This window comes from Podarcis erhardii (genome assembly GCF_964252035.2).
Source record: "Podarcis erhardii genome assembly, chromosome: 15".
In the NCBI taxonomy this organism is placed as follows: domain Eukaryota; kingdom Metazoa; phylum Chordata; class Lepidosauria; order Squamata; family Lacertidae; genus Podarcis; species Podarcis erhardii.
In genome coordinates this window covers 28,350,893-28,376,037 of record NC_138505.1, presented here as the reverse complement: position 1 = coordinate 28,376,037, position 25,145 = coordinate 28,350,893, and the positions used below count along the sequence as shown (strand labels likewise).

At 45.1% G+C, this 25,145-nt stretch overlaps 2 protein-coding genes and 1 gene segment (V, D, J or C); all 3 read right to left on the bottom strand.

The window, feature by feature from the left end:
• The window catches only part of LOC309330912 (immunoglobulin lambda-1 light chain-like), a 34,828-nt gene extending 15,648 nt beyond the window's left edge, over window positions 1-19,180 (bottom strand). The window contains exons 1-2 of the V gene segment in view: window positions 19,104-19,180; window positions 18,713-19,004 (exon numbers count right to left, since the gene is read on the bottom strand).
• Window positions 1-25,145, bottom strand: part of LOC309330922 (immunoglobulin lambda-1 light chain-like) — a 110,061-nt gene that overhangs the window by 25,217 nt on the left and 59,699 nt on the right. The window lies entirely within an intron of this gene.
• Window positions 1-25,145, bottom strand: part of LOC309330920 (immunoglobulin lambda-1 light chain-like) — a 117,275-nt gene that overhangs the window by 44,622 nt on the left and 47,508 nt on the right. The window contains exons 1-2 of one of the 3 annotated variants that reach the window (XM_081842872.1): window positions 16,639-16,712; window positions 16,096-16,393 (exon numbers count right to left, since the gene is read on the bottom strand). The exons of the other annotated variants lie outside the window; for them this stretch is intronic. Of the exons in view, the coding sequence (XP_081698998.1) occupies window positions 16,096-16,393; window positions 16,639-16,690 (350 nt within the window). The 5' untranslated portion in view covers window positions 16,691-16,712. Of the gene's footprint in view, window positions 1-16,095; window positions 16,394-16,638; window positions 16,713-25,145 lie in introns of those variants that run through there. 3 annotated transcript variants of the gene reach the window in all.

The window sequence follows — 25,145 nt, the reverse complement described above, 5'->3', positions numbered from 1 at the left end:
ACTGTTCTTAACCTGAGGCACCACTTTAGCTAATGGGGCCTCCCGCTGCCACTGCACGATTTCTGTTCTCATCCTGATGCACAGTTCTTAACCCGAGGTAATATTTCTGGGTTAGCAATGTCTGTAACCTGAAGTGTATGTAACCCGAGGTACCACTGTATTCCAATCAATTTACAGTGGTACCTCGGGTTACATATGCTTTAGTTTACATATGTTTCAGGTTACAGACTCTGCTAACCCAGAAATATTACCTCAGGTTAAGAACTTTGCTTCAGGGTGAGAACAGAAATCGTGCTCTGGCAGCATGGCGGCAGCAGGAGGCCCCCTTAGCTAAAGTGTTGTTTCAGGTTAAGAACAGACCTCCAGAACGAATTAAATTCTTAACCTGAGGTACCACTGTATTGTAGCTAATAGACCCCAAAAGGAAAAAAAGGGAAAAGGCTGTATCTGCCTAATGTTTACTCATAATAAACACATTGGAATTAATAGTTTGAAATTATTCATGCCCATTAATTTCAGTGAGTTAACTTTGAGTAGGACTAACAATGCATGATCCTTGGGACGCAGGTGGCGCTGTGGGTTAAAGCCTCAGCGCCTAGGACTTCCCGATCAAAAGGTCGGCGGTTCGAATCCCTGCGGCGGGGTGCGCTCCCGCTGCTCGGTCCCAGCGCCTGCCAACCTAGCAGTTCGAAAGCACCTCCGGGTGCAAGTAGATAAATAGGGACTGCTTACCAGCGGGAAGGTAAACGGCGTTTCCATGTGCGGCTCTGGCTCGCCAGATGCAGCTTTGTCACGCTGGCCACGTGACCCGGAAGTGTCTCTGGACAGCGCTGGCCCCTGGCCTCTTAAGTGAGATGGGCGCACAACCCCAGAGTCTGTCAAGACTGGCCCGTACGGGCAGGGGTACCTTTACCTTTACCTTTTAACAATGCATGATAACCATGTAACTACATTAATATCTTCCAGAGGGAAAGGCCTGTTCATCTGTCATAGCAAAGAGTACAAAGCATCTTGTGGTGCCCTAAAGACTAACACAGGTCCTGGGTAGCTCTAGCCAGGTTGGCCGAAAGTATTTTGCTGCCCGAGGCAAAGAACAAGATGGTACAGCCCATTCCCCATAGAGAGGACAACTGGATGGGTAGTTGAATTTTACTTGAACATTAGCAATGGAAGGAGATTGCCTGTCTGTATCTTTCTATCCACCCACCCATCTATCTATTAATCCATCCATCTAGATTAAAGGTAAAGGTAAAGGTACCCCTGCCCGTACGGGCCAGTCTTGACAGACTCTGGGGTTGTGCGCCCATCTCACTTAAGAGGCCAGGGGCCAGCGCTGTCCGGAGACACTTCCGGGTCACGTGGCCAGCGTGACATCGCTGCTCTGGCGAGCCAGAGCCGCACACGGAAACGCTGTTTACCTTCCCGCTGGTAAGCGGTCCCTATTTATCTACTTGCACCCGGAGGTGCTTTCGAACTGCTAGGTTGGCAGGCGCTGGGACCGAGCAGCGGGAGCGCACCTCGCCGCAGGGATTCGAACCGCCGACCTTTCGATCGGCAAGTCCTAGGCACTGAGGCTTTAACCCACAGCGCCACCTGCGTCCCCTCCATCTAGATTAGGGATCAGCAAACTTTTTCAGCACTGTCCCTCAGACCTTGTGGGGGGCCGGACTATATTTTGAAGGGAAAAAATGAACAAATTCCTATTCCCCACAAATAACCCAGAGATGCATTTTAAATAAAAGGACACATTCTACTCATGTAAAAACATGCTGATTCCCGGACCATCCGTGGGCCAGATTTAGAAGGCGATTGGGCCAGATCTGGCCCCTGGGCCTTAGTTTGCCTACCCATGATCTAGATAAACAAACACACACACTTTGGTGATCAATTCATTTTTTTAAGACTACGTGAAATCTAGCTTCACGTTAAAACATTTTGTTGGCCAATCCGTATCACCCTTTCCCCCCAGTACACACACAAAGCGATCAACATGTATCTTATTTGAAGTTAACTAGCATACTTTCCCCTTAGAACTAATGGGATTTTGGTGGGATTTATACTGCCTAACCATCACTCCACCCCAATCCATTCCCTCATGGCAGGGCTGCCTCCTTCTCATCAGTGATGCCCTCTGAAAGACTGGAAATTGATGGAAGTGCAATATCTTTACTAGGACCAACTAGGACCAAAAGCAATGAAAAAGCATCTCTGAATTCATCCATAGCACTAAATATTATGTACTAATAGCATTTCCCATGAATGGGTTCTTACATAGCCTAAATTGCACTAGTCCTTGCGGAAAAGGGAAGTATCAACAGAATTAGAGGAACCCTGAACCTTGCCGTGTTTTGCTAAAGTATTGAAAAATCTTGGAGACAACAACCCAAACAGCTCAATGAAGAGTGAGCATGCTGTGCATTCATGGACCGCAGATTGACTCTCTGAGAGGGGAAAACAAACAGAAAACTGTCAAGAGAGGGAGGGAATGGAGTATCCTGAACAAGGCAACAGAGTGCAACGTTTTGTTACAGATCCTACTTGCCTTAAGAAGTCAGGGTTATAGCTTATGTTAGTCATAGACCCATCAAAATTAGTGCCCATGGGTAACTTAAGTCCATTAATTTCAATGAGTCTACTCTTTAGTAGAACTTAGTTGAATACTACCCACTGGATGATATTCAACTAAAGTTGAATATCTTTAGTTGAAGATACTTACTCAGTGCAGATGCATTGAGATTAAATAGGTCTATTAGTTTCTGTGGGTCTATGCTAAGTAAAACTTAGCTGACTGTTACCCAGTGAGGTTTTTGCAATATCCTTTTCTTTTCTGCACCACCCATTTTTAATTCTTTTCCACTCTCTTTTTGCTAAACACCCTCTAGCTTGACAGAGGAAGGTTGATGAACCTGAACGGTTGGCCAGCTATTGTGACTTTTTAGTTAGTCCCCAATAAGGTTATTATACTACAAATGGTTTGGTGTTTTTTTCCTGTCCTAATGGACCAACGCAGCTGTCTAAAATCTTTTCGGAAGTGGCAAGCCATGGACCCAACACAAACTGCAACTCTGTTACTTTGGAAAAGAGATCCATTGACTTCACTGGGACATATTTTCAAGAAAATGTATTTAGGATACAGAGTATATTCCAGTGGCGTAGCGTGGGTTGTCAGCACCCGGGGCAAGGCAAGTGATTTGCGCCCCCTAACCCGTGGATTTGCGCCCCCTAACCCGTGGATTTGCCGTAACCCCAGAAGTTGCGCCCGGTGCGGCCGGCCCCCCCTGCACCCCCCACGCTACGCCACTGGTATATTCTGCTTTCTTTTTGTTAGACTTGTTTCTGAGGGAATTGGGTTCGAAGTTAGCTTCTTGCATTCAGAATAGAGATGAATACATTGGCAAGCAGAGTGGAAAATTCTAGCAACTTACAAAATAATATTTTACCTAACTTTTTCAATTCAACCAAATGCATCATGCTTTTTGTAAAACCTGTTTCTGCATGAAGACGTACCTGCAAATCATCTTTCTACCCCTGCACCATGAAAAGATTTAATGTCCAGGGCAAGCTGATTCAGATGTAAACTCACCAAGTTCAACCACTATTACTCCCAGGTAAGTAATTGCATTATTACTTATCCTATTATTTCAATCTCTGACACCTAATATTTTTTAAATTCAGCAATGACTACAAAGGGGAAAAATAATATCATTTCTAATACAACCTCATCTTGAATTAGTTTTAAATATTACTTGTTGCTACGGATATTATTCTAAAAAAGGTAGAGCAGTCTTAAATTGAAAAGGCAATTTTGCTTTGTCACCGTGGTCTTCCTGATATTTTTAAAACAAAACAAAACAGTGTGACAAATGAGAAAATTTGCTTTTTAACTTTGCCATAACCTTACCTGCGTATTCTTTTCCCACAATGGGAAAAGTTGAACCTATTAATTGACGACCCAAAAAACTCTCATCGAAAGTTGTAATGTTATTAAAAATGGCAGATAGCAACGGTTTCATGACAGCAAAGCATTTACTTATTCAGAAGTCTCACTTTGTCAAATGGGCTTACTCCAAGTTGCCTTAGATTACAACTTTAATCGGCACATATAAGCAGAGAAACATTCTACAAATTCATCTGATCTAGTTGACCCAAGAGAGGACAAATCCTGACCCTCTCCTAAGCTGATTTGAAGTACTGGGCAAGAGATGCCCTGGCTAAGCCAAGACAAAGTTTGGAAGGAAAAATGACAGAAATTAAATACAAAGCTGATCAGAAAACAATTGTATAGGCATTTTAAAGCGACTTACCTAGGATATTCAATTGGGTTCCACCGCCGAAGATATACACACAGTGACTAATGGCCTTACAAAAATGTTTTTTTGTCACCAGAAAAAACTTTGCTTCCTCTTTTCTGGATAGCGTACCTGGTCAGTGATGAATTTGATGCAAACAGCATGCAGCAAAGGGCTTTGAAAGATGGGGCATAGGTGAGTTTTCAGTGCAAAAATGTTGGATGGATTCTGATGCAAAATAATCCATTTGAAAAAGAGAGAGCGCTGAGCCCTAGATCTGGAAAAAATATATATTCTGCAATGTGGTCGGGAGCCCTGCTGAAAAGGGTGTGAACAGCTGTCCCATGCAGACTGCCGTGCAAATAGCGATGGATGAATCTGTCAATTTCAGTTTCTCCCAGTTTTTCATTATTCTAATCAAAAATTCAGTTTGCCACATTTTGGTATTTTTATTTTTAAAGGAAGTCCTCTAATCAAAAATTCAGTTTGCCACATTTTGGTATTTTTATTTTTAAAGGAAGTCCTCAAGAAAATCCATCAGCATTGTAGTGGTGATTTCTCTCAGTATACAGATTCTTTTTGCAAGCAGTCTCCCTCAAAACAGTGCTTTTCCGTGTGCTATTTTCATTCGCACATGCACTTTTATGCATAGTTCGCCTTAGCAAACGCAATTTTTTCCTGCACATTGTTGGTTTCAGTGCTGCATTGCAAAATTCACAGAAGGGTTGATTTTGACGGAAAGCTGAAATTGTCTTCCCATATTGTTCTGGGAACAGCGAATGAGATAGTTCACACGAGTACGAGGAATTAATGTCTTCCTCCATAACCTCCTTGCAAAGGATCCAAGTGTAGCTGCAAGTTACAAGAGGGCAGATCCTGAGATTCCCCTCCTGTGCAGATCCATCAGGACTGGATAGCTCTACATATGTCCAAGGCAACTTACTTGTGGACATAAAGGTGCACATTTGCACTGAGTGGATGCTTAGGGAGATGCGCCGCCTGAAGTGCAGTCCTGAGGCAAAGTTCTTAACCTGAGGTACTATTTCTGGGTTAGCGGAATCTGTAACCTGAAGCGTATGTAACCTGAAGTGTCTGTAACCCGAGGTACCACTGTACTCGCCGGCAGTAAAATATTAATTCACTTCCTTCGCCCACATTTTTTGGTGATTAAAAAATATATCTAATTGGGCCTTTGTCAAAACTGAGCCCATGACACAGTGCAAGCAAAATTACCCACTTAAAATAATCAGTTCTTCTCTATCTCATTCTACCACTGAGTTTCTTCCCCTTTCTGCTCAGATTGATTTCAAGGCTCAGCGTACTACAGTGCTCACAGGTGTGTGTGTGTGTCTGTGTATGCAGAGAGTTAACTGAAGACTGTACATTTATTTTGGGGCAATATATTCTGTCATATTCAGAAGTCTACCCTATACCACCCAGAATCTAGAACACTTCTGCCTCTCATTTTCATAGAGACCTATTAATTCGTCTTTTTCTTTTGAAATATTTTTTGTTGGTTTTTACAAGCACAAATTTAAAATAATGAAAAGAAAAAACTTTTAAAATATCCATACATGAGATTCTCTGAATCTTGTGACTCCCCCCCATCCCCTACATGGGTCCATAAAATAGTTTTTCTAAAACTGCATATCGTTACATTCCCCACAGTTTTCATCTCTTTAGATTATCCATCTTTCGTTTCTTTACAAGTTGTTTTTAAAGTCCAGCTAATGTTTTTATTTGTTTACAATGGTCTCCTAAGTAAATTATGAATTTTAATCCGTCTTTTTCTACAAGCTGGATTCCTATAGGCATCCATGACAGATTAGTGTAGACTTCCCCTCTATAGACTAATTTCTACTAAAGTTGTTTTAATAAAGCCGTGAACCCCTTCTCAAGTGATTCCTGGGTCCCTGGAGAATTCTACACAACACATGCACCCATTCTGTAGACAGCACCATCTCTCCCATCTGGTCTGAATTTATATGTGACCTGCAACAGTGCAATGACCGCTCCCCGCTTAAAACGGGGGGCGCCCTTTGCGTGGACGCGTGCAGCCCTGGATCTGGAGTGGCCCCATCAGCATAGGCTTTGCCTTCCCTCAGGTGGGATACCTGGAGGTCCCCGCCTACCCCAGTGAGTTGTCCAATCCCACCTGGGGGAAGTGTTGCCAGGGAAACCAGGCCAGGTAGGGGGAGGGATTACCTGCCCACACAATAGAGGGTGGATCTTACCTGGGAATCCTCACTTGGCTCCAGAGCTTCTCCCACCCTACCCACCCTCAGTTAATGTCTTCTTTTGTAGGTTAACTTTTCTTCATAGGTTTTGCAGGTTAACCTTTCTCCACAGGTATGCGGGCGCTGCTACGATAAGGTCGCTGTTAAAGGGCTGGAAAGGAATTTCCCTGCATTGGCAGGTTTCGCCTTTCCCGTAGCAAAACGTCACAACTTTGGCGGTATCAGGCCTTGGGCGGAATCCTTTAGTCCATCTTCCTCTTTGCGGCGGCGATACCAGGGTTCCCCATTAAAGGGGTTTCTGAAGGGAGGCTTTGACCGTACGCCGCAAAGTCGTCATTGCTCTCCCCTGTGGCGGCGTAACGGGGACGGCTATCTCTGCTTGAACATATGTTCTCCAGAGCCGGCCCATCCCCCCCCCCACACTGGATAACCCTGATGCTCCCTAGGTCTCCGGCTGGGGACTGGGGAGGGAGAACGCCCAATGCCTGAGCCAAGGTCTACCCACATTTGAAATTTAATAAAGTTGTGGCCAATTTAATCCCATAGCACGTTGTCTAGAGTCGTTATTCCACATGACGGGGGGGGGGGGGACCACTCGGGATCTGGGGACTCCGCCTGTCCACGCAATACAGATGTGTTGTTATATCTGGCTTGAAGTTTACCCCCCAAAATAACCCAACTTCACCAAACACAAGGAACACACTCCAAAGTGCAAATCTGTGCCATCAGATTCCATAGGAGAGAGATGCTCTCACATCTCCTTCAATTCCTTAAAAACTGTTGACTTGTCATTAGGAACACAGCAAGATTACTAATTCTGAGTCAGACCACGGTCCGTCTAGTGTGATAATGTCAACCCCATGTAGAGATGCTGGGGACTGAATCTGAATCTGTTCTGACTGAAATTCCCAGGTGTCAGAAAAGGTTATTTATGCATGCTACTATGGTGTTTTGTTAGCCCCAAAATGGAAAACGAGCGAGGTCCCAACCAAAGAAGAATGGCAACTTAAGTTGACAGAATATGCGCAGCTCGCAGACTTAACATATGGAATAAGAGAACAAGGAGAACATATGTTTAGAGAAGATTGGGAAATGTTTATTGAATATATGGGGTGAAACTGTATACACTTGAAAATGGCAGCATTAAGATAAAATCAAATAAGTTATGATGGATGTAATAATGGAATACTGAATGGTATAGTTTTTGTCAAAGATGCAGGGATTTATGATATGTAAAATGAACCATGGAAAGAGAAGAAGGGAAGTCATTGATTACTTAAGGATGTAAAAGTACTTTAAGTACTTTAAATTGTAAAACAGAAAATTTAATGAAATTTATATATACAGAACCTGGGACTTTCTGCATGCCAAGGCAAATGCTTTTTCGCTGAGCTACTGCCCTTCCTCAAGGATTTAAGCAATAATCGTTGACTAATTCTGTAGGTTTTTTCCTCATCTGTGGGACAATAATCGAGGAGAAGCTATAAGCGTATGAGGACTCTACAGTCATGCTTACCTGAATCACAGTTCCAGTGTGTACCTCCTCTGCCTCTGAGATTTAAGTCAGGAGATTTAGGGTGCTTTCAGGAAAAAATCTTTTCTCCCCACTCCCTGCCGATAATTCTGAAGAGTTCACTTCCAAACGAGAACTGATGTGGTTGTAGCATCCCGCAATTAAGGAAGAACGAGAGGAATCTGTAGAAATCACCAATTTCTCCATGAAATCCATTCTTGCATGTGCAATACAAAGCAGGCAATTGCAGAAAGATTCCGAAATGCTGAGCAGCCGATGAAATGCAAACCTCTTATGAGGTTGAAGATCGCTGTTTCCAGAGCAGAGCATTACTTCTGTGTAATCCGGTTAATATCAGGAACCTTAATTCGTTGAGTGATTTCCCTTTTATAGCCAGAATGGCTCCATCCACAACGGAGAAGCTTAGGAGAACTCCAAGGTTTTTCGAGGTAAAAATGAATAAATGAAACGAGGTGAAAAAGGACCAAAAGACCAAATAACTTCCAAAATAGCCCAGTGAAATTGTAGCGCTCAGTAGCCAATAAATACTGGAAAATGGAAAATCGGTTCCCCTACACTTTGGAAACTGGGTAATAGGCAAATAGTGTATCTTGAACAGAAGTACTCCAAACTGCAACATTTTTTTTCCAGGTTCCACTTTCCACATCTGCTTATATTTCCAGAACATCGCATGTGGCTTAACTGAAAAGCATGGTTTGAGAAATCTGCAGGTTAATCTCTGTGGATATCCTGTGGCCTTTAACGCCACCCTTTAAATACTCACAAGACAACCCGTTGATCAAACTGGATTTCAATATGTGGCCAAATTAACTCTATTTTCTGCCCATCCAGAAGGTCCAGAAATCTAAAAAAACAACAACCCAAAACCTCAAAAGACTCCAGGAAAGGTACGTATCCTCAACATGCACAAGTCTACATAAGCACACAGCACCCATTGTCAGGAGCAGTACATCTGATAAGCACTTCCTTCCAGAGGAGGAGATCGGTAATGCTTCAGCAGCGGCCCGTGGCTTGTACTCAACTGGCATTTTCTGAAAATAGCAGAGCACATGTTCCTGGTACAGGAGGGTTCCTAGGGTCTGACTTTGCATCCTCTGTGCAAATGAACTGAAAGCCATTGGCCGGCCCCTGGCCCATTCACAGAAACACTGAAACATCTGTCAATGCGTTCAGTTGGTGGTTAGAAAGGGTTGAGAGGTGATTGTGGGTAGCTATTAGACGAAGCTGCTGGGGCCTGGACACCTGCAGCAGATGTTCACAGAGTTCTACTAAGTACCTTCGAGGTTTTAACTCAGTCCAGTGGCGTAGCGTGAGGCGTGCAGGGGGGCCCGGCCGCACCAGGTGCAACATCTGGGGGTTAGGGTTAGGGGGCGCAAATCCATGGGTTTGGGGGCGCAAATCCACGGGTTAGGGGGCGCAAATTACTTGCCTTGCCCCGGGTGCTGATAACCCACGCAACGCCACTGACTCAGTCTGCATTTTTAAAGTGACCCAGCCCGATTCACACTTCCTGGACTAATATGCACAGAAGAACGCAGTTATCCTTTAGATTTTCATACTTCTCTGAATTTTGTGACGTAGTCCCTGTGCGAAAAATTAAGCACAAGAAGGCATGTGAAAATGCATATTGTAGGTGAAAATGTGTGGGGAAATGCATATTTGAGGGGAAATGTATATATGTGTACCAGTGGCGTAGCGTGGGTTGTCAGCACCCGGGGCAAGGCAAGTAATTTGCACCCCCAACCCATGGATTTGCGCCCCTAACCCCCAGATGTAGTGCCCGGTGCGGTCAGCCTCCCCTGCACCCCCACGCTACGCCATTGATGTGTACACCCACCCACCCATCCCTACTAAATAATTGGAAGTCAATAACCCTTTCTGTTCAATGTGGGTCCTACAGTTCAGTGGTAGAACATCGGCTTTGCATGGAGAAGATCGCAAGTTCTTTTAATAAATAAATTTTCAATTACTAATATCCAATAAAAGCCACATTGTGTCAGTCTCAAATTACAATTCACATTCAAATATACAGTGATACCTCGGGTTAAGAACTTAATTCACTCCGGAGGTCCGTTCTTAACCTGAAACTGTTCTTAACCTGAGGTACCACTTTAGCTAATGGGGCCTCCCGCTGCAACCGTGCCGTCGGAGCACGATTTCTGTTCACAACCTGAAGCAAAGTTCTTAACCCGAGGTACTATTTCTGGGTTAGTGGAGTCTGTAACCTGAAGCATCTGTAACCCGAGGTACTACTGTATACCAATTATAAAGCCAATTATACATTTTGTATGGCCTCCCGTGTGCTGGATTTCAAAGTGGAATGTTTTTATTTCATCCTGCTTCTGAAGTCTTAATTAATTCAAGCTTGTTCTTAATCCCCTATCAACAGCTACAGAGTTTTTGACTTCCATTCGTATTAACACATTTAATAAATCTTGTTTCTGCAAAAGGAGTTCTGTATCCTATAAATATCCTGTGAGGGATGTTTATTTTATCCGTTTGTTTCTTCATTCTTCCTGCTCTCGATCACGTCTTCCACGGCATCACTACTTCTGCTCTTTTGCTCTTTTTCCCCCTTTGTTCCCAGAGGCTGTAAGAAAAGATCCCATGTCCAACCCCCACCATCTCCAGGTGGGGCAGGGAGAGACCCCTTGCCTGAAACCCAGTACTTCTGGGATTGCAAGACTGCAGGGAGGCACACACCGGCCCCATCCACCAGCCAGAAGCCCAAGGCTTTCCAGGAAGAATATTACAATCAGGAGAAGACCAGCTTGACTCCATCCATCAGCCAGAGAATGAGCAGCTACAGGGGCTTGGATCCCTAGTAATGTCTGCCAGAAAGAATAATCAGCTGTGACTACCAGTTGTTCTGCAACAGCAGAGCTGTTGGGAAACTGGGAAAGTTCCATTGGCAGAGCATGAAACACTCTCTCTCTCTCTCTCTCTCTCTCTCCTTTGTATATCATTTTTTATTAAATTTCTATTTTACAATTTAAAATACTCATTTTTACACCCTTAAAATATCAATGACTTCCCTTCTTCTCTTTTCCTGGTTCATTTTACATATCAGAAATCCCTGCATCTTTGACAAAAACTATACCATGCGCAGTGGGACGCGGGTGGCGCTGTGGGTTAAACCACAGAGCCTAGGACTTGCCGATCAGAAGGTCGGCGGTTCGAATCCCCGTGATGGGGTGAGCTCCCGTTGCTCGGTCCCTGCTCCTGCCAACCTAGCAGTTCGAAAGCACGCCTGTGCAAGTAGATAAATAGGTACTGCTCCGGCGGGAAGGTAAACAGCGTTTCTGTGCGCTGCTCTGGTTTGCGAGAAGCGGCTTAGTCATGCTGGCCACATGACCTGTACGCTGGCTCCTTTGGCCAATAAAGCGAGATGAGCGCCGCAACCCCAGAGTCGGCCACGACTGGACCTAATGGTCAAGGGTCCCTTTACCTTTTTATACCATGTGCATGCACAGAAGTGGTTCTCCAGCTGGGAATTCCTTGGGATGCGGCTGGACCTCCAGAACGGATCCCTTTCGCAACCGGAGATACTACTGTATTTTGAGAGAATGACTGACCCTGAGTGTTATGAATGAGGGAGCAAAGCTTCTTCCTATTGCTCTTATTTTAAAACACATCTCCCACAAAATAACACATGTATGCACTCCTTTTATCACACACACAAACTTCTCGGTACATTTTTGAGTCAATAATTGTATCACAAAGTTCAGAGAAGTGGAAAACCAGAAGGATTAAGCATGTTCTTATTTGTATACAGTGAGAAGTGCAAATCAGGGGTCTCCACTACAATTCCCGGAATGTTTTAACACTGGGAACTGTAGTTTTGTGAGGGGGATACAGGTCTCCTAACAACTCTTTAACCCTGAACATGCTACATTTCCCAGGATTACGTGTATGGGGGAAGCCATGATAGCTGTGAAGTGTAGTTCTGCTTTAAATGTATAGTGCTTATGTAGCTTCAATGAAACTCTCCAGAATTCTTAAGTGAAGCAGAGAAGCTGACCCAAATTAATTTATCTCTTAGTTCACACCTCCATCTTGTGTATCAGAGCGAAATTGCAGGATGCACTTAGATTTTCAGCTCACCAGTAGTTTGCTACCGGATACTCCTTCCTGCTTCCAAGAAGCCTGAAGATGGCAGCACAACCAAAGAGATGCAAACATCTGAAAAGCCTTTCCAGGCATCCGCCTCCAAATAAAAGCAGGGATAGAGAAAGGAAGCAATATCACCACTAGCAGAGGTCAGATGCATTTGCAGCAGGGCCTGTCACTTGCAGCAACATGAAGCTATTGCATGTTAAGCTCTTCTACACAGGTATTAAAGCTGCAACAAAGTCTCTGAACTTGATTCTGAGACAGACTCTGATGTACGCTCCCACCACCAGTTTGCATTTCTTAGTGCATAAAGTATTGATCTGATGTGTAGAGATCTTTCCCATACTAATGAATTCAAGAGGGTTCTGGAGGCTTCTCTGTGTGAAAGAAACAAGCAGAAGGTCCGTCGTGTTTGGCTTATTCCTTCAGAGAAGCTGAGTACAGCTGGCTTAAACTGGTCCTGTTATCTCTTCTGTCAAGGTTATGCTGACTATAAAAATAAAGCCAGAAGGAGCCTGGGTTTCACTTTGTCTTTCTATCTCTTTTTCCTTCTGGTATGGTGTTCTGTACATAGTATGCTTGGTGTTAAAGTTTAGACTTATTACACTGGGGATCAAAATTTTTGTTGCATTGACACCTGCAGTTGTTCTAACCTAAAGTCAACGTGCTGATTTCATATCTGAAGTTGGTTTTGTTCTGTAAGCTCTAGTTTTTTTTTGCAATTCATGTTTTTCACAATGCAAGAATTCAATATTTTATTAAACACATAGCCAAAGTAGTACAATATGAGTATTAGTGTAAGTGACATATAGCATTGAATGTGACATGTATAGCATTGAAAATGACATGTATATCTATGTACAGTTGGAGGTATGCAAAAAAATGTATTCCCTTGGGATACACAGTGTACTGGGGAACAATTTTTTTTTCCATTTTCTTTTGCATGAGATTTTTCAACTGTTCTTATATGTTCTTTCAATGCTGATTTCAAATCTGAAATCGATTTTCGTGTACATGCTATGGCTACCTTTCAATTTCCGACCTTTGCTGATATGTCATATTTACACTGGGGATAAGTGGACACTGACACGTTGATCTACCCTAACTACATGGTAATTATTGTTTTGCAAACTTAATTTTTCTTTATTTTTACAGTTTTGTATCCTAAATATTTGTATTTTTCAGATCGGACCATGGCTTCTTCAAGTAGACAAAAATGTGTTATCAGTTATTGTAAAAACAAAACAAATTCCTTCCAGTAGCACCTTAAAGACCAACTAAGTCAGTTCTTGGTATGAGCTTTCATGTGCATGCACACTTCTTCAGATACACTTCTTCAGATATGAGCTTTCATGTGTGCATGCACACGAAAGCTCATACCAAGAACTGACTTAGTTGGTCTTTAAGGTGCTACTGGAAGGAATTTGTTTTGTTTTGACTATGGCAGACCAACACGGCTACCTATCTGTAACAGTTATTGTAAGTTCAAGTTAAGTCTGCTGCAACTGGATTTCTTATGGACAGTACCAGTCCTGAATGTATTTGGATTTGTGACAATGATGCTCATTTGCCTTCAGTAGCAGTAAAGCTCTGCTGGATGAAATACAATTGCCTCTGGTCTATTTTTGGGGAATCCTGCAATGTGTTTAAGTTGTTACTCTGCTAACTATACATTGGAATCTGCTCTGGATCAATATTGCGTAGAATTCCATGACACTTTAGGTTATATTGATCACTGCTTGTGGTCTTCCTCTAGACATTTGGTTGGCGGTTGTGCGAACAGGATGCAGTACTAGGATGAGCCTTGGGCCTGATCCAACAGGTGTCTTCTTAAGCTCTTGACTCCACCAAACGCTTAGTACAGGCAGTATTTTTTCCCTTGGAGGTATTCAAGAGTCAATGGGACGCGGGTGGTGCTGTGGGTTAAACCACAGAGCCTAGGACTTGCCGATCAGAAGGTTGGCGGTTCGAATCCCCGCGACGGGGTGAGCTCCCATTGCTCGGTCCCTGCTCCTGCACGTCAAAGCGCAAGTAGATAAATAGGTACCGCTCCAGTAGGAAGGTAAACGGCGTTTCCGTGCGCTGCTCTGGTTCGCCAGAAGTGGCTTAGTCATGCTGGCCACATGACCCAGAAGCTGTACGCCGGCTCCCTCGGCCAATAAAGCGAGATGAGCGCCGCAACCCCACAATCGGTCACGACTGGACCTAATGGTTACGATATGGATGCAATGCAGCTGCAAAGTGCTAGCTTGAAAAGTAAACATGATGGGACTGCCCGTGGGAAACAGAGGGACAGTAATCTCACAGTGCAAAGCACCGGAATTAGCTCAGAGTGTAAAATGAGCTCTTCCGTTTGTTCCTATCCAGGAAGTGTTAGTCTCTACACTGCTGGAGTTTGAAGAGAGCAGTCATGTTTTTTGTAATGCTGCAAAGACAGAAATAAAGGCATGTAAATACGTTTCTGTCTATCTCTTTCCCCTGCCCGGGGGGGGGGGGCAGGAAAGAGGGGTGTGTTCTTCTCACGTTTGAGAAGAATCGCCGATTGAGACCTTGCCTGCGCCTGCTGGGGAATGCAGCCAGGGAGGTCAACAGGGAATCATGCCAGGTGCCTGGGAGAGTTGCCAGTTTCTCCTGATAAGGCCTGATATCCCGACACCTTTACCTTTACCTTTACCTTTACCTTTACCTTTACCTTTACCTTTACCTTTACCTTTACTCAAGAGTATGCAATACCAGCACATTTCCCCACTGAATTCTACAAGTGTGGCACCATGCCCATGCCATGCCATGCCATGCCAAACACCTGTTCCACCCTGTTCTGCCCCTTTGCAGTGCCAAAAATAGCATGTGCATCAGCAGTCATGCATGGGCCGATCGTGTGCAAATGCGGAGGTGCCTGTACTTTGACGGTTTGTTTGCATAAGTGAACACAATTCTAAATTTATTCTTGCCTTAGGGAAAAGAAATACAGGTTTCTGTCTCAGTTCCCCATCAGGCTGCGTCGCCATATGTGTTGTTGCACAGTAATAATCACCCTTGCCATTGGCCAGGGCTCCAGAGATTGTTATTTTTTTAAAAAAGGTAAAGGACCCCAGGACAGATAAGTCCAGTCAAAGGCGACTAGGGGTGTGGCACTCACTCTTGCTTTCAGGCTGAGGGAGCCAGCCTTTGTCCACAGACAGCTTTCTGGGTCATGTGCCCAGCAGGACAAACTGCTTCTGGCGCAACAGGACACCATGACGGAAACCAGAGGGCACAGAAATGCCATTTACCTTCCTGCCACAGTGATACCTACTTATCTACTTGCACTGGTATGCTTTCTAAGTGCTAGGTTGTCAGGAGCTGGGACAGTGAAATGGGAGCTCACTCCATCACATGGATTCAAACCGCCAAACTTCAAACTGTCATGGTGGCCTGAAAAGCGTGATGAGCACCACACTCCATAGTTGCCTTTGACTGGACTTAACCATCCAGGGGGTCCTTTACCTTTATTTTTACCTTCACATTTGATTGCAGTTAGGTATCTGTGCCATTTTTGAATGCTGCTCCATAATTATTTTTTAAATAGTGCTTTAAAAAAGAAAGCTAAAATATTACGGGAAAGAGTTTTAACCTGGCCTACTCCTTCTGCTGTTATACTTTCAGCAGAGTTTCCTTTTTTTATTTTAAGAAATAGGATATATTTAAAAATGTAGTCCCTCTGTGGAAGGACTTAGGGACGATAAGGCTCTTAATGGCTACAAAAATGACAGCTAAATTCTACCTCCGTTATCAGAGGCAATATACCACTCAGTGCAAGTCACCGGGAGCTGCGAGTGGAGACAGTATTTCTGTTGCACTCAGCTAACAAACATAGACATTTCTCTTTGACAGCAGGAGGTTTTTGCTTCACTTCCTCCTTTGATGGGGCCACTGTGCTTGCTGGCTAGCATCTTCGTCCCAGACTTGGCAGTAATAGTCAGCCTCATCTTGCTGTTGGACATCAGTGATGGTTAAGGTGGCCGTGCCGCCAGAGCTCTCTCCAGAAAAGCGGTCTGAAATATTGGCAGGTCTTATGCTGTCCTTATATATAACCAGTTGAGGGGCACTGCCATGCCTCTGCTGGTACCAGTGCACATAGTACCTATCAAACTTATCCCCTGAGCAAGTGAGTTCCACAGTTTGCCCCAAAGACACAGAGGCAGATGGGGGTTGTGTAAGTACATACTCGGCAACAGAACCTGAAAGAAGAAGAAAAATTTTAAAAAATCATGGTGTTACACAGATGTGGAAATAATCTGGTAAACACATACATGCAACTCTTCCTAAGAGAGGAACACTGACTGATTAGACTGCACATCATATCAACTAATAAGGCTCAAACTCCAGTCTAAGACAATGCAATGACAAATCTTCCTGCAGATAAGTTGATAGGAGAAATGAAAGTCTAGCATCCAACAGAAATGAGGAAAGGGTCTCTCATCACCTGAGCAATAAGTGAGGGCCAGAAGGAAGGGAAACCAGGCCATGATGTTCATTGCAGAGGAGTGATCTTTGCTGTGACAAATGGCGCATCGGGGTAGCTTTTCTCCCCATTCTTAAACCCTACCAAAGTTGCCTGGGGTTCTCTGCATGCAAATCTGCTTCTTGTTGATTGGGTGCTGATCCTGCTCCAATGCACATGAGGAAGGGCTAGAGCTTGGTGGCAGAGCCTCTGCTTTGCGTGCAGAAGCTCCCGGGTTCAATTCCTGGCATTATCAGGCTGGGAGAGACTTCATGTCTGAAAACCCAAGGAGATGCTGCCACTTAGTTTAGGCAATGTTGAGCTGGGTAGACCAATGGTCTGACTCAGTTTGAAACACTTCCCTGTGTTCTATAATGAAGATGGCAATTTGGCTGAAGGAATTTGAGTGCACAGCCCGGGGGTGTCAGTGGCTCCCAGCTAGTTGTCCAGGAAACCCGAAAACACGTAACCTGAAGCATCTGTAACCCGAGGTACCACTGTATAAGGCAGCTTCCCATGTTCCTGTTTTGAACTCTTGTTTTCTCGAAGCAACAAAGCATTGACCAAAGCAGTTCTTCAATGCATAATCTGTCCCAAGGGATATGTGGTGGCAGCGGATCATGTGAGAAAGAGGAGGACTTGGTTAGTGCCCTGTAAGCATCATGCTGTTTAAGCCCCCTATTCCTGGTTGCACAGAGTGGATCTTATCAAGTCTGCCAGCACCCTCTAGAGATGTTTATTGAAACACCATGATGGTTTAGGGCTTAATTTCGCCACCTTTCCCAATACGTCCTAGATCTGAAGTTCATGTGGACTGGAGAGCATGACAGACAAAAGGATGGTAGGCCCCAACCAGAGAAGAGTGGCAGATCAAGTTGATGGATTATGCTGAGATGGCTAAAGTAACTAGAAGAATCAGAAATCAGGAAGATCTAAATTTTAATGAGGGGGGAAATTTATAACTTATCTTAAAGTCCATTGTAAACAGTTAAAATTCTTAGTACGATCAGAATATCACTTGTAGTTCAATGATGAATTTTGGACACAATGGAGAGGTAAAAGATTAGGATTATTATAGAAGATGCTGGAGGAAATGATTAACAATAGGACCCACAAAGGGGAGGAGGGAAGTCCAGGAGATTCATTGGAATCTTGTTTTCATGTTGTATGTTGGAATATAGTGTGTGTGTGTGTGTGTGTGTGTGTGTGTGTGACACACAGACAAAGGAGGTTCCTTATCACACAACACAGAGTTAAAGTGATGTTTATGGGCACAAGATGTAGTTAAGGGGGATCAGACACGGAGGATAAGTTGTGTCCAGCATAGCCAGAGAACAGCATTTTGAAATGACAGGCCAGCTCCATCAGGCCTCCTCTCCCCTCAACCAGGTGTGTTTGTGTGTGTCAGCCAACCTATTAGACTAAGACTATCAGACTAAGTAGCAACCGGGCTCATTTCATCACCTTTGCTGAAGGCCCAACTCCATCAGGTCCATCCTGCTCCAAAACTGGGCCAACTGGTCATTATAGGCACAACTGTTTAGACACTGGTGCCTGAGATGGATTTATATTTTGCTCTGCCCTCCCTGTTCCTTTCGCCTTGTGTGTCGTGGTTTTCTTTAGCTTATAACCCTGTGGGCAAAGAGTGTCTTGTTTCAATTGCTTCTATGTAAGCTACTCTGGGAGCCTCTTTGACCAAAGAGCAGGGTACAAATGCTCTAAATAACGACAAAATAAGCCTCTCTGTGGCCCGGCATAGACCTGCTGTCTATTTCTGATGCACACTTGAAGTCTATGCTAAATTCTCTACCTCAGTGAACCCCCTTCATTTGCCTCCCCTCATTAAATAAGGGAGTAAGGTAAAAAAACAAGTGGAACTCTAGGAAAAGTGGGGATTTTGGGGTTAGAATGGCAAGGCAGTCCGAATAAGCCTCTTTTCGTGAAAATTCAATTCCACAGGAAGGTCCCTCCTCTTAAGACAGAGTATGATAGCAGCTGCCTTTTTCAGCAAGAGGTTTTTGTCACTCTTCCCCATCTGCCTGTGTCACTGTGAGCTGTGTTGCTGTCCCACACCTGGCAGTAATAATCGGCCTCATCCCCTACTTGGGCTCTGGCAACGCTGAGTGTGGCTGTGTTGCCAGAGTTGGTGCCAGAGAATCGGTCCGAGATCCCATTGGGCCTCCTACTGTCTCTGTATATTAACAGTACAGGGGCCTGGCTGGGTTTTTGTTGGTACCACTGCACATTCTTCCCACCAATGTTGCTCCCGGAACAAGGGATCTGGGTATCTCGTCCCAGAGACACGGACACTGATGGGGGCTGCGTCAACACATACTGGGCAAAAGATCCTGAAAGAGGAAGAGAAAAAACATCTCAGGATATGTTAGACTCCTCTTTGGTCTGTCGCTCAGGAGAAAGAAAGAAAAATACACTTTTTTCTCTCCCACCTGAGAAATAAGTGAGGAAGAGGCAGGCCCAGAGCATGATGGGAACGCAGAGGAGCTCTCCTTCCTTAAGCAGAAAGGTGTCTGCTTCAGACCCGTCTCTCTGCTCTCTTAAATCTATTCAATCTCCTGACCCAGCCCTACATTCAAATCATTTCCCTTGAAAACGCAGCACACCCTCCTCTCCACCCCTGGGGATAAAATGCATGCTATGACACTGTAGAAAATGAAGGGTGAACACTTATTTGGGGGGGGGGAGGGGCATCTTGTGAGAATTAAACTCTAGTTCCCATTTGCAGTGTTATGAAGAAGAGAGCCCAGTTGTTTGACTCTTTAGTCAATTCCCTTTTCACTTTTATAAAACCTATGCAAGACACTCTCTTTTAAAGTTTAAATAATAAATAACTTTTGCTCGGTGTACTTGCCCTTGCTAGATTAAACATAAAAGACAGGCAGGTATTTGTTATGTTACTAATATGTATTACCTAGGTTTGTATCTAAGGTGGATTCAAAACACATATAACAAATGTTCTGAGAATTCTTTTTTAAAAAGTTTTTAAAAATACATTTGTCAGAGCTGCCCCAAGGTCCCAGCTCACAGAGGACCAACGCCAGGTCGTTGTTATATACAAAAGTCTTTATTGAAGTTCAGTTTCCATTTCAAAGCCGTAGCGCGCAGCTCTACGTCTTAGACCCTAGACCGCCGAAGTTCCGTCTGAATCTCCTCCCCCCTGACACCAGTTTAAGACTCTAGCCCTGCTCCACCTCTTCCTCTGCTCTCTCCTCCTCTGGGTCCTCCTGTCCGCTGAGGCATTCCCCTTTCTGGACTCTTCTGACGCTGAGTCCCCTGACTCCTCCCCCTGCCTCCGGCGGGCTTTAGGACCTGGTTCCCAATCCTCATTCTCTGCTGTCCCGCGCGCCTGTACATTTGAACTTGGCTCTCGCGCCAACCCAGTGACCTTCCTCCTGACCGTTACACTGCTTCTATCACTGCTTCCCTCTTCCGGAATGCTGGCTGGACCTGACCTCCCCTCCGTTGCCTGACTCTCCGATGGAGGCGTGGTCACCCCTGACTCATCTTCTCTCCCTGCTGGGGGATACGCTGGCCCCGAAACCTGGGACTCTTCCCCCCCACTATGCTCTGGTGGGGAAGCTGGTCCTGATCTCCAACTGCTGCTCTGGGAGTCCCCGCTGGCCCCTTGCTTCTGGAGTGTCCCCCTTGGGACCCCCCTTGCCCTGGCCACCGGCGCCCCCTTCTGTGAATCCTCCGATTCGCTGGAGAGGCTCATGGAATCTCTCGGGCCACTGTCATCTTCTCCTACGCTGCCCTCAGATTCTTCCCCTTCGCTCTCCATTTCCTCTCTTCCCTGTGCTTCTGCTCCTGAGCCCCTGACAACATTGAATTTTCTATAAGGCTCACCATTGCCATCTAGTGTCACATTGTATATTGTATATTTCCCCTTATCTGCCCCTGAGCTATGATCTCCCTCAAACCCCTCTTGTAAATCTGAACTGTCTTTCTCTTCCTCCTCCCTGGAAGGGTCAAGCTGGGGAGGCTGTCTCCACCATTCCTCCTCTGCCCAGTCCTAGACAGGTGTGAGAAATGGTTTGTGTGTTGCCGACCACTGGGGATAGGTAGAGTTCATTGACTTCACATGGCAGCCCCGCCACAGCGCTCTGATCAGCACAGCCAAGAGCGATGGTGGCCAATGTCTTGGTGATGCCTCCATTTACAATGGAAAATGGAGCCGAATGTAGACCATCCCTGTTTGGTGGAGAGAAGAGTGGGAAGAGAGAAGTGCTTCTGTCTGAAATCCCTGGGAGCTGCTGCCAGCCAGTTTAACAATAAAGCAATGAACTGGGTGCTGATACAATGACTGGGAGCTGGGCAGCAAAAGCCAAACCCCAATTTTTACATCACCTGCTAGGTTTAGCCCATGGCACTTCTCCTCACCTTTGGAAATAGGTAACCAAGGCTTTGTTCCCTCAAATCTACATGTGAATTTTGATGTGTGAGGAATTCTGGGCTGCTCCCTCCGCATAGCTGCTCCTAAGCTAAGTTGTCTACCTGGTTGAACACCCTTCATCCGCCTTCCCCATTAAAATCCAGGAATTTCCAACAGGGCTGGGTAGTGCTATAATAGAGCAATGTGTGGCTAAGCCCCCTCTGCCTGGCTGAATCGAGCTGATCTCACCAACTCGGGTGCTTTATAGATCACCAGAGGCCTCTAGAGTTGTTTACTAAAATGCCACCTGTTCCAGTTGTCAGGATTCATGCCCCAAAGACTCTAGGGTCATGCATGTGCAGTTGTTAGCAGAATAGCAGCTCCAAGAAGGTGTGAGGTAACAGGAAGGACTCAGGAATCAATAGATTCATTAGTAAGCGTTTGCTAAGGCAAAAACAAGCTTGACAGTTCAACACAATTGTCCCTGGAAAGGCAATCTCTTCATTATCCAGTTGCAGCAAAATATAGTGGTAAAATAAAGCTTGCGTGTACTGAGTACTCTAGGCAAGTGAAAATGAATCCAGAACGAGAGATTGAAAGAACAGTAGAGAAAGTAAGAATAACCGGAGACCCTGTCAGACTGCATTTCTGGCAGCCCAGAAACAGTTGGACCTTGAAAGATAAATAACACAATGAACTCATTCGAGCTGCAGGTCTGTTCCCTTGAAAACCTTGGAACCTTAGAAACCTTCCAGACCACTAGAAGATAATGGAACACTTTTATAAGCTTCTATGGATCCTGGACTTCAGAGATGCCATTATACCTCACACTGGTACATCATAGATCTGAAGTCTGCCTTTTTTGGAGATCAGGACAGAGAAAACGGAGGGCTGTTTTTTTCTTTTTCTTTTTTCTACAGAGCAGAGTTAATGCTTGGATTTTCTGACTGCTTAATGACAACTACTTAATTAGATGACTTTGAAGGGGGGCTCATTCCAGTTCTACGATTCTTTGAAATGGAAGATAAGGCTGCCAGAGACCAGTAGTTCAGGATACAACTCTGTGACCAGGCATATATATGTTAGGTACTCCAGCTGTGCTCCCGCAGCCTAGGCTAAGTTATGTTCCTCAGTGAATCCCCTTAACTCACATTCCCTCATGAATCAAGGCAGTGAAGGTAGCAATAAAATAAATGTAACTCATGGAAAAGTGGGGGTCACAGGGTGGCCATTGCAAGGCAGTAGGAATCAGCTTTTTAAAAAATGAAAACTCAATTCCAGTGAAAAGTCCCTCCTCTGAAGACAGAGTATGATAGCAGCTGCCTTTTTCAGCAAGAGGTTTTTGTCGCACTTCCCCATTTGCCTGTGTCACTGTGAACTGTGTTGCTGTCCCACACCTGGCAGTAATAATCGGCCTCATCCTCTACTTGGGCTCTGGCAACGCTGAGGGTGGCTGTGTTGCCAGAGTTGGTGCCAGAGACTCGGTCTGAGATCCCAGTGGGCCTGCGATCATTGTAATACATTAGCAGTACAGGGGCCTGGCTGGGTTTCTGCTGGTACCACTGCACATATTTGCTCCCAATGTTGCTCCCGGAACAAGTGATTTGGGCATCTTGTTCCAGAGACACGGACACTGATGGGGGCTGTGTCAACACATACTGGGCCAAAGATCCTGAAAGAGAAAGTGACAAAATATCTCATGACGTGTTAGACTCCTCTTTGGTCTTCTGTTCAGAAGAGAGAAAGAAAGAAAGAAAGACTTTTCTCTCTCCTACCTGAGAAATAAGTGAGGAAGAGGCAGGCCCAGAGCATGATGGAAACGCAGAGGAGCTCTCCTTCCTTAAGCACAAAGGTGTCTGCTTCAGACCCGTCTCTCTGCTCTCTTAAATCTATTCAATCTCCTGACCCAGCCCTACATTCAAATCATTTCCCTTGAAAACGCAGCACACCCTCCTCTCCACCCCTGGGGATAAAATGCATGCTATGGCACTGTAGAAAATGAAGGGTGAACACTTATTTGGGGGGGGGAGGGGCATCTTGTGAGAATTAAACTCTAGTTCCCATTTACAGAGTTCTGTGGAAGAGAGCCCAGGTTGTTGGACCCTTTGGTTACCGTATTTTTTGCTCTATAAGACACTTTCCCCTCCTAAAAAGTAAGGGGAAATGTTTGTGCGTCTTATGGAGCGGATGCAGGCTGCTCGCAGCTATCCCAGAAGCCAGAACAGCAAGAGGGATTGCTGCTTTCACTGTGCAGCGATCCCTCTTGCTGTTCTGGCTTCTGAGATTCAGAATATGTTTTTTCTTGTGTTCCTCCCCCCAAAACTAGGTGCGTCTTGTGGTCTGGTGCGTCTTATAGAGCGAAAAATACGGTAGGGGGAGCGCTTTTTGCATGGTTGCGTGCAGCCCCCTGGCCCTACACGATCCCCGGCTAGTCAGAGTGGCTTCGCCTCCCCAAGTGGATGTGTTGCCAGGGGAGTTGTGTACCCTGCACACACAATAGAGGGTGGAACTTACCTGGGAGTCCTCAGTCGGCTCCAGAGCTTCTCCCACCTTGCCCTCCCTCAGTTTATGCCTTCCTTTTGCAGGTTAACATCTTCCCTACAGGTATGCAGGAGCTGATACATTCATTGATGGTGGCTGTTGAGGGACCGGAAAGGAATTTCCCTACATTGGCAGGTTTTGCCTTTCCCATAGGAAAATGCCACAACTTTGGTGGTTTTAGGCCTTGGGCGGAATCCTTTAGTCTATCTTCCCTATATGTGGGTGTGGGTGTGAAGCGGTGACCCACAACCCCCCTGCGGCGGCAATCCCAGGCTTCCCCATTAAAGGGATTGTGATGGGGGGAGTCACTGGCCATATGCTGTTAGGTTATCACTGCTCTCCCCTGCATTGCGGAAAAATGGGGGGCAGGCTCTTTGCTTAAAGATACATTTTCCAGAGCCAGCTCAATCCCCACACAGTTTGGATAACCCTGATGTTCCCCAGATCCCCGCCCGGGGACTGGGAGGGATAAATGCACCATGCCTAAGCCAAGGTCTCCCTACACCTGAAAGTTTAATAAAGTTGTGGCCAATTTTAATCCCATAAGACGTTGTTATGGATCATTATTCCACCCAGGTGTCACCTGGGGTTGGGGGGGTCTCTGCCTGACCACGCAATAACTTTTACACGGTGTACTTGCACTTGCTAGATTAAGCATAAAAGGCAGGCAGGTATTACTAATGTTACTAATATGTATACATATATTTGTGTCTAAGGGGGAATCTAAACAGTTCCCAAATCAGTTTTATCTTAAACAATAGCAAACACAGTAAATAAAGGGTTGACTTGTAATACGTCCGTGCTTCAGTGCTCATCTTTTCTCTTTCCAAAATAGATTTTATCTCAAACAACTGCAAACAAAGTAAATAAAGAGTCCCCTTGTGTTATACTGGTGGTTCAGTGCTCGTACGTCGTTCCGGTATTCCGACGTTTTGTTGCTAAAGAGCTTAGTCATCGAGCTGCAACAGAATTGCCCTGAATTAACAAGTAGAAGAAGGGAAATCAAAATTAAAAAATACATTTGTTGTTTGTTTACAGATAGTTGCCTTGGGGATATTATCTTGTGTCTATTGCCCGTCAGTGGAGGCATCACTGAACCCGAGGAACCAATGATCTGACCAAGGCAGCTTCTCAAGTTCCAATTTTAAACTCCTGTTTTCTCGAAGGAACAGAGCTTCGGGAAAAGCAGTTCCCCAATGCATTATCTGCCCCAAGGGATATGATGTGGTGGAGGCTTGTAGTGAGAGAAAGAGGAGGGCGTAGTTAGTGCTCTGCAGCACCATGTGGATTAAGCCCCCTCTGCCTGCTTGCAAAGAGCGGATCTTGTCAAGCTTGCCAGCGCCCTCTAGAGGTGTTTATTGAAACGCCGTGATGATTTAGGATGTTTTCTTTCACCACCTTTCCCAATACGTAATAGATCTGAAGTCCATGTGGCTTGGAGATCAGCACAGACAAATGGGGCTTCTCTATCACACAACACAGAGTTAAAGTGTGGCGTTTATGAGCCCAAGATGGAGTTAAGGGGGGTCAGACATGGAGGATAAGTGGTACCCAGTGT